The 9995-nt window shown below is 41.5% G+C and overlaps 1 protein-coding gene and 1 long non-coding RNA gene across 2 annotated transcripts in view; one reads left to right on the top strand and one right to left on the bottom strand.

Annotated features, from left to right (window-relative positions):
- Positions 1-6628: 6628 nt before the first annotated feature.
- On the bottom strand, positions 6629-9612 carry LOC120032421. The gene is made up of 3 exons (XR_005473825.1): positions 8749-9612; positions 7445-7505; positions 6629-7282 (listed from the first exon to the last, which is right to left on the bottom strand). It is a non-coding gene; the product is annotated as an uncharacterized LOC120032421 (long non-coding RNA).
- The window catches only part of LOC120032417 (zinc finger protein 883-like), a 74046-nt gene continuing 73219 nt past the window's right edge, over positions 9169-9995 (top strand). Inside the window, exon 1 of the mRNA XM_038978521.1 lies at positions 9169-9307. Coding sequence (XP_038834449.1) covers positions 9299-9307 — 9 coding nt within the window. The 5' untranslated portion in view covers positions 9169-9298. The remainder of the gene's footprint in view (positions 9308-9995) is intronic.

Raw genomic sequence — 9995 nt, 5'->3', positions numbered from 1 at the left:
AATAGAGCTGTTTGGCCATAATGACCATCCTTATGTTTGGAGGAAAAAGGGGGAGGCTTGCAAGCCGAAGAACACCATCCCAAACGTGAAGCACGGGGGTGGCAGCATCATGTTGTGGGGGTGCTTTGCTGCAGGAGGGACTGGTGCACTTCACAAAATAGATGGCATCAGGAGGCAGTACAATTATGTGGATATATTGCAGCAACATCTCAAGACATCAGTCAGGAAGTTAATGCTTGGTCGCAAATGGGTCTTCCAAATGGACAATGACCCCAAGCATACTTCCAAAGTTGTGGCAAAATGGCTTAAGGACAACAAAGTCAAGGTATTGGAGTGGCCATCACAAAGCCCTGACCTCAATCCAATAGAACACTTGTAGCAGAACTGAAAAAGCATGTGCGAGCAAGGAGGCCTATAAACCTGACTCAGTTACACCAGCTCTGTCAGGAGGAGCGGGCCAAAATTCACCCAACTTATTGTGGGAAGCTTGTGGAAGGCTACCCGAAACGTTTGACCCAAGTTAAACAATTTAAAGGCAATGCTACCAAATACTAATTGAGTGTATGTACACTTCTGACCCACTGGGAATGTGATGACAGAAATAAAAGCTGAAATAAATAATTCTCTCTACTATTATTCTGACATTTCACATTCTTAAAATAAAGTGGTGATCCTAACTGACCTGAGACAGGGAATTGTTACTAGGATTAAATGTCAGGAATTGTGAAAAACTGAGTTTAAATGTATTTGGCTAAGGTGTATGTAAACTTCCAACTTCAACTGTAAATGTGATATGAGCAATGTAAGATATGTAAACATTTTTATGTGGCATTATTATATACAGTATATTTTTTTTAAACTTTATTTAACTAGGCAAGTCAAATTTAGAGTGCATTGTTTAAAGTGACTAGTGATCCATTCATTAAAGTGGCCAGTGATTGGGTCTCAATGTAGGCAGCAGCCTCTCTGAGTTTGTGATTGCTGTATAGCAGTCTGATGGCCTTGAGATAGAAGCTGTTTTTCAGTCTCTCGGTCCCAGCTTTGATGTACCTGTACTGACCTCGCCTTCTGGATGGTAGCGATGTGAACAGGCAGTGGCTCGGGTGGTTGATGTCCTTGGTGATCTTTTTGGCCTTCCTGTGACATCGGGTGCTGTAGGTGTCATGGAGGGCAGGTAGTTTGCCCACGATGATGCGTTGTGCAGACCGCACCACCCTCTGGAGAGCCTTGCGGTTGAGGGCGGTGCAGTTGTCGTACAAGGCTGTGATATAGCCCGACAGGATGCTCTCGATTGTGTATCTGTAAAAGGTTGTCAGGGTTTTGGGTGACAAGACAAATTTCTTCAGCCTCCTGAGGTTGAAGAGGCACTGTTACGCCTTCTTCACCACGCTGTCTGTGTGGGTGGACCACTTCAGTGTACACAGAGGAACTTAAAACTTTCCACCTTCTCTACTGCTGTCCCTTCAATGTGGATAGGGGGGTGCTCCCTCTGCTGTTTCCTGAAGTCCACGATCATCTCCTTTGTTTTGTTGACGTTGAGTGAGAGGTTGTTTTCCTGACACCACACTCTGAGTGCCCTCACCTCCTCCCTGTAGGCTGTCTCGTCGTTGTTGGTAATCAAGCCCACTACTGTTGTGTCGTCTGCAAACTTGATGATTGATTTGGAGGCGTGCTTGGCCACGCAGTCGTGGGTGAACAGGGAGTACAGGAGGGGGCTGAGCACGCTCCCTCATGGGGCCCCAGTGTTGAGGGTCAGCGAAGTGGAGATGTTGTTTCCTACCTTCACCACCTGGGTCGTGTGGCGGATGAATCCGAATTAGTTGGGTAACATAGATAATTAAGATGTTTTATTTGCATAATATGCTTATGTGAGATACTTGCCATTAGAATGTATCCTTTTGGACTATAGTGTTGGCCGTTGCACTTTTCCCTCAGCTAGGGCTCAGTCACTTGGGGCTCAGAGAGGGGAGAGGTCAGGCTTGTCTTTCACATGTCCCTGGTGCTATGCAGAATATCAGAAAGGGAAGAGGACAGAATGGAACATTGTCTTCATATGTGACTAGAATAGACCTAGAAATAGTCTGTCTGAAATGGCATCCTATTCCCTATACGGTAACAGTCAAAAGTTTGGACACACCTACTCATTGTTACATCTGCCCCTGCCACTCCCTCTACTTCTCATCTTGTGTCCCCCTAAACTGCCACCACTCCCCCAGTGCTCTCTCCCTCGCTCTCTCTGTGTGGGTGTATCTGATTGTGTGAGTGGAGACAGGTGTGCTGGAGTCAGAGCAGATCCCCACCAGCTGCAACCTGTTCCATAAATCAAGCCCTCTACTGTTTTCCCTAGCCTGACGCTGCTTTTCTCTCCGCTACAGTTCCGTCCACTCTGACTCTGGTCCCTGTCTCCAGTCCCTCATCTCATCAGTCCTGCTTCCCTGCCCTGGACCCCCGCTCTACTGCTTCCTTGGATTCCGCTCCGGACCTGCTTACCCTGTCCATACTCCTCTTGCCCCGGCCGCAGCCTCAGTTCTTGGTTCCCTGCTTCCCGCCCGAGCTCCCCCTGGCCTGCACCCTCCCCCCTGCTTTTCAATAAATACCTTGGTTACCTTATCCCTGTCTCCTCCTCTGAGTCTGCACATGGGTTCACCTGCTCCACACCGCGTAACACTCATTCAAGGGTTTTTCTTTATTTGTAAAGAAAAGGAGGATTGAGGATTGTTTGCATATGAAGGCTTATAATGGGGTATAATGGGTATAATGACAAACACTGCGGGTCACTAGTTTATAAATAGTCAAAGGACACACACAGGTGTCTATAATCACGGCTGGGTGTGGCCTGAAATCATTGGTTAATTCTCAGATATAAATAGAACATACAAAAAACATGAATGGATAGCATACAATCATAGATACAATCTGGCTACATAGGCCTACAAACATTTACAATGAATAGCAAAATCCCAATAATCACAAGAATGTCTTCAGATCAAAGTCTACGTTGAGGCCAAAGGGAGCAAGGGTCTTTAAATTAAAGATCCAGGCAGCCTCTCGTTTTAACAATAAATTGTTGAGGTCACTCCCTCTCCTAGGGAGGGTGACATGTTCAATGCCGATATAACGTAGGGACGAAATTGAGTGGTTCGCTTCCAAAAAGTGGGCCACAACTGGGTAAGTCAAGTTTTTGCACCTCATGGTGCTACGATGGGGATCGTCCCCACGCTGAAATGGTTAAGAAATCTACAAACTAAAGACCAATTATTCAGTCTGCAGCTGTTTAAGTACTTTAGTCTGGTAAACACAACCGATCGAACGACCAAATGGTACTCTGAAAGATCCATTCAGGAGAACTTCCTTATCTGACGTATCCAATACAACAGACACTATCCAGAGCCCGCTGAGAAAACTACAACCACGAAAGACCTTGGGACTTCTGTGGAACGCAACCAGAGACTTTTTATCGACTCCCTCCAGCAGATGGACCGGCGATCACAGAGAGAGACAACAAAGGCATACACTCGTAAATAATTGCAATTTCATTTCGAATGAGTGACTGTGCATGTTCAAAGTATTAGCATTTCCATGGGTGTAGTTATCAACTGTATGTCCGTGTTGTTTCTGACTTTCCCGCTCTTGAGCTGTCCCCACCCCTTTCCTTTGTCTACCAAGCCGTCATATCGGTTTCCACTAGGGACTTTTCTTTCCATCATGCTAGTAACCAATGTATAACCTATCCTGTATGTTTAGGTAATTCTGTGTGATTATTTTGTTAGTAAATAAATAATTAAGCAAATTTGTATATTGCTGATTCATAATTTATGCTAGGGTTCGTGCAGATATCCAAAGGTTTGCGACATTCAGAAAATGACTGATGAGGTAATAATACATTAATAAGTGACTGTAATCGATAAGATATGAAAATATCCGAAGAGAGTTAAATTTGGGAAATAGTGACTCTTTAAACAACCTTTTCCCATGGTGCACCGACTTCCTAGTTAACCTCACTAGGGTATGTGGGACGGTAGCGTCCCACCTCGTCAACAGCCAGTGAAACTGCAGGGCGCCAAATTCAAAACAACAGAAATCCCATAATTAAAATTCCTCAAACATACATGTATTTTACACCATTTTAAAGATACACTTGTTGTAAATCCAGCCACAGTGTCCGATTTCAAAAAGGCTTTACGACGAAAGCACACCAAACGATTATGTTAGGTCAGAGGCAAGTCACAGAAAAACACAGCCATTTTTCCAGCCAAAGAGAGGAGTCACAAAAAGCAGAAATAGAGATAAAATGAATCACTAACCTTTGATGATCTTCATCAGATGACACTCATAGGACTTCATGTTACACAATACATGTATGTTTTGTTCGGTAAAGTTCATATCCAAAAATCTGAGTTTACATTGGCGCGTTATGTTCAATAGTTTCAAAACATCCGGTGATTATGCAGAGAGCCACATCAATTTACAGAAATACTCATAATAAACATTGCTAAAAGATACAACTTTTATGCATGGAATTTTAGATCCACTTCTCCTTAATGCAACCGCTGTCAGATTTCAAAAAAACTTTACGGATTAAGCACACCATGCAATAATCTGAGTACAGTGCTCAGAGACCATCACAACCCAAACAGATATCCGCCATGTTGTGTAGTCAACAGAAGTCAGAAATAGCATTATAAATATTCAGTTACCATTGATGATCTTCATCAGAATGCACTCCCAGGAATCCCAGTTCCACAATAAATGTTTGTTTTGTTCAATAATGTCCATCATTTATGTCCAAATACCTCCTTTTTGTTCAAGCGTTTAGCCCAGTAATAAAAATTCATGAGGCGCGATCACTAGGTGCAGACGAAAAGTCAAAAAGTTCCGTTACAGTCCGTAGAAACATGTCAAACGATGTATAGAATCAATCTTTAGGGTGTTTTTAAATAAATCTTCAATAATGTTCCAACCGGAGAATTCCTTTGTCTTCAGAAATGCAATGGAACGCAAGCTAACTATCACGTGAACGTGCGTGGCCAGCTCGTGGCTCTCTGGCAGACCTCTGACTCAATCCCCTCTCATTCGCCCCCACTTCACAGTAGAAGCCTCAAACAAGGTTCTATAGACTGATGACATCTAGTGGAAGCATTAGGAAGTGCAATATGACCCAATAGACACTGTGTATTCGATAGGCAAAGAGTTGAAAAACTACAAACCTCAGATTTCCCACTTCCTGGTTGGATTTTTTCTCAGGTTTTTGCCTGCCATATGAGTTCTGTTATACTCACAGACATCATTCAAACAGTTTTAGAAAGGTCAGAGTGTTTTCTATCAACATCTACTAATTATATGCATATTCTAGCTTTTATGGCTGAGTAGCAGGTAGTTTAATTTGGGCACGCTTTTCATCCAAAATTCCCAATGCTGCCCCCTACCCTAGTGAAGTTAATTCATGTTTACGTGATTAGTTTAATCCGGTAATAATTACACATAGAGAATTTATTTGATATAACAGTCTCCACATTAATGAAAAATAGTCAGCCAACATTACGACAGAACTATCATGGTCCAAACACACCAGGACAGTCGTGAAGAGGGCACGACAACACCTTTTCCCCCTCAGGATACTGAAAAGATTTGTCATGGGTCCCCAGATCCTCCAAAAGTTCCACAGCTACACCATCGAAGGCATCCTGACTGGTTGCATCACCGCCTGGTATGGCAACTGCTCGGCGTCTGACTGTAAGGCGCTACAAATGGTAGCGCGTACGGCCCAGTACATCACTTGGGCCAAGCTTCCTGCCATCCAGGACCTAAATACTAGGCGGTGTCAGAGGATAGCCCAAAAAATTGTGGGACTCCAGTCACCTAAGTCATAGACGGTTTTCTCTGCTCTGGCACGGCAAGTGGTACCGAAGTGCCAAGTCTAGGACCAAAAGGCTCCTTAACAGCTTCTACCCTCAAGCCATAAGACTCCTGAATAATTAATCAAATGGCCACTGGACTATTTACACTGGACTATTTACATTGACACCCCCCCACCTCCATTTGTTTTGTACACTGCTGCTATTCACTGTTTATTATCTATGCATAGTCACTTCACCCCTACCTACATGTACAAATTACCTCGACTAACCTGTACCCCCACACATTGACTCGGTACCGGTACCCCTTGCATACAGCCTCGTTATTGTTATTTTATTGTGTTACTTTTTTATTATTTTTACTTTAATTTATTTGGTAAATATTTTCTTAACTCTTTCTTGAACTGCACTTTTGGTTAAGGGCTTGTAAGTAAACATTTCACAGTAAGGTCTACACTTGTTGTAATCGGCGCATGTGACAAAAAGTTTTATTTGATTTATACCACCCTTAACTTGTCACAACACAACTGATTGGCAACACATTGAGGAAGAAATTCCACAAATTCACCTTTAACAAGGCACACCTGTTAATTGAAATGCATTCCAGGTGACTACCTCATGAAGCTGGTTGAAAGAATGCCAAGAGTGTGCAAAGCTGTCATCAAGGCAAAGGGTGGCTACTTTGAAGAATCTAAAACATAACATATATTTTGGTTTGTTTAACACTTTTTTGGTTACTACATGATTTCATAGTTTTGATGTCTGCACCATTATTCTACAATGTATCAGTAGGTGTGTCCAAACTTTTCACTGGTACTGAATGTCAGTTGACATTTGGGATGCAGCAATCCTCTAATAGTTAGAAATCAAACAAATGATGCCAGAAACTCCAAATGTCCTTATATCAGTTTTGTGGATTGCCGATGCAATGACGTCACACAATTCATCAACACCATGGTGATGCACCAGGACAATTTCTTTTGACGGTTGAAGTGTTGTCGTCGAGTGGGCGTGGCAACACTACACTTTTAGAAAAAAAGGTGCTATCTAGAACCTTAAAGGGTTCTTTGACTTTCTCCATAAGATAACGCTTTGAAGAACCCTTTTCACTTCCACATAGAACCTTTTTGGTTCCAGGTAGAACCCTGGAAGAGTGTACTGTGCATGTGTCACAGGTGTAACCACGGTCTTGTAATGAGTGACATCATCCTCGCCTCCTCCATGGCGGCTACACTGTCGCCCCTGGCGACGGCTCAAGGTTCTGAGCACGGTCGCTAGGCGACGGTCCAGGGCGGAGAGTTGCAGCTCGGAGAGGGGCCACTGGGAATAGAGGATCATGAAAAAGGAGGTCCCTCATGACATGACAGAATGTACTGGGGGCAGGGAGAGGAGACACAGACAGAGACAGTAGGGTGGAGCAACGGATCCTAGAGAAGGAGAAAGAGAGCGAGAGAGAAATGGAGTCAAAGTTGGTAAAGAGGAATAAATTATATTTTTCATTTATCATGTTGTCTCCTCTAGCTGAGTATATATATTCATGACAACACAACTCATTGCGTCTTAATGTTTAATTATGTACCATGTTATACCTGCAGCACTGATCCAGAGGTGTCAGGATAGAGGGTTCATCTTTTAGAGTGGGCTCCAAACCTGTAGTCCGCACACACAGTGTCAATGTTACAATCAACTGACGTTAGTTAAACCTGTAATCAGCACACAGACGGTGTCAATGCTAAAATCAACTAACGTTAGTTAAACCTGTAGTCAACACACAGACAGTGTTAAGAGTTACAATCAACAATTGTTAGTTAAACCTGTAATCAGCATACAGACAGTGTCAGAGTTACAATCAACTAATGTTAGTTAAACCTGTAATCAGCATACAGACAGTGTCAGAGTTACAATCAACTAACGTTAGTTAAACCTGTAGTCAGCATACAGACAGTGTCAATGTTACATCCCAACTAACGTTCGTTAGCTAGCATTCGAGGGCTGACTGTTCTCAAATATTTGTGCAGTGTAAAAATAACATTTGGGTAATTTGTGTAGTCTGACTACTGCAGTAGGCTACTGCGTGTCCATGTGATAGCTAACAGCAAAAACCCAGACGAGAAAAACGTGAAAGCATCCAGGCAGCAGAGATGAGCTCGTCATTAGTTCTCTAACGTTAGCTATATTGTAGCTATAAAGCATTATGTTAACTGTTATTTTGAAATAACATCTTTATTTTATTGTATACAAGTTATAGACAGAAGGGAGTTAGTTATAAATACAGTATATTTGGCTGTAGTTTAGTTTAGAAGACTTAAGTAAAAATACTTTAAAGTGCTACTTAAGTAGTTTTTTGGTGGGAATCTGTACTTTACTTAAGTATTTATATATTTCACAACTTTTACTTTCACTTCACTACATTCCTAAAGAAAAGTATATACTTTTTACTCCATACATTTTCCCTGACACTCAAAAGTACATTTAGAAAGCTTAGCAGTACAGAAAATGGTTCAATTCACACACTTATCAAGAAAACATCCCGTTCATCCCTACTTGATCTGATCTGGCAGACTCACTAAACACCAATGTTTTGTTTGTAAATTATGTCTGAGTGTTGGAGTGTGCCCCTGCCTATCTGTAAATTTAAAAAACAAGAACATTTTCCCGTCTGGTTTGCTTAGTATAAGGACATTTTAATTATTCATACTTTTACTTTTAATACTTAAGTATATTTGAGCAATTACATTTATTTTGATACATAAGTATATTTAAAACCAAATACTTTTAAAATTCTACTTGAGTAAAAGTCTAACTTTTCACTTTTACTTGTCATTTTCTATTACTATATCTTTACTTTGACTCAAGTATGACAATTGGGTACTTTTTCCACCACTGGACTTACGTTTATTTTTGACAGGAGAATTACTTGTGAATTAGGTTTGATGCACCCATTGCAAAGACTTGCATAAACAGCTCTTTGTCCTATGTGTGCTGGTAGTGTACAGTAGCTGTCATTATAGCACCAGCCAAAAACCGGAAGTAGTAATTCTCAGACACCCCTCAGGAGAGGCCTATTCAGAAACTCCCTCTTTGCGCATGTGTTCCAAGTTACTGCCAGGCAAGGGTAGACGACAGCAGACAACAAGATTCTTAGCGAAAGCGTTGAACGTTTTCTTGACTTTACTCGACTTTTATAGATCACGTAAAATGTTATCCAGGAACTTTCTGAAGTAATATTAGGATACATGAGACGATTATTTGTCCAAACTTAATTCCGTTTTGATATTGAAGTAGATGTTTGATTACTCTGGTCTAGGGCCGCATCAGTTGCACCCTTGGGATCGAATTTTCTCTACGCAATTCTCTAGTCATTATCTCTACACTACAACAAAGTAGTACTGTACTGTAGCCTACAACATTTCATTCCATACAAAGAAACAATAGCTTCCACAATGGATCGAGTAAGTCTATATGCCTGCTGTGTTGTACAAAATGTCTAGGACTAGTTTTCATCGTCTTTGATCCTCCACTTCCTGTGTTCGGTTTAAATTTATCAACAACAAAAAACATGATGGTAAAACTTGTTGGGATTTTTTTTCTTCGTCAAAGTAGCCTACTACTATATCATGTTTAGGAATCTGTGACTATCAACTAATTATCTCTCCTTCCTCACAGTGTTCATAGTCCTTCACTGATTTCGAACACATTATCCATTATTTGACCAAATACACAAGTTGCCGCTCTAACAAAAAATAAATGTCTTCAAAAATGGAAGGCAATCGGTAAAGAGGCAAGATCAGGTGGGACCATTATAGCCAATGAGAGGGCAGACATGCGTGTGTCCACATCCTCATGAGTCTATATCGCATTTTCATTTATTCAAGGTTCGGCATAGAGCTAGAAGTGTTGTTAAGGTTAAAATCACATTTTAATAAGATCAATTGTAGTAATGGGCGTGGTTTATGGCTTTGTTTGCGGTAACTAGTGACGTCCAGGCACTACTCCCATATGAAGTGTCCTACTTTTAGACTCCTAACAACCTGATCTTTACGAAATGTATATTTGGTCAAAATAAGGCAGAAGCCAGATTCTGGGCCAATTTATTTGTCTTGCTTCACCTCTTCATCTCTGTTTGAAAGGAAATGACTG

Source organism: Salvelinus namaycush, chromosome 39 (genome assembly GCF_016432855.1).
Source record: "Salvelinus namaycush isolate Seneca chromosome 39, SaNama_1.0, whole genome shotgun sequence".
NCBI lineage: Eukaryota > Metazoa > Chordata > Actinopteri > Salmoniformes > Salmonidae > Salvelinus > Salvelinus namaycush.
The sequence above is the reverse complement of the archived record's forward strand: the minus strand, read 5'-3'. Positions and strand labels throughout refer to the sequence as shown.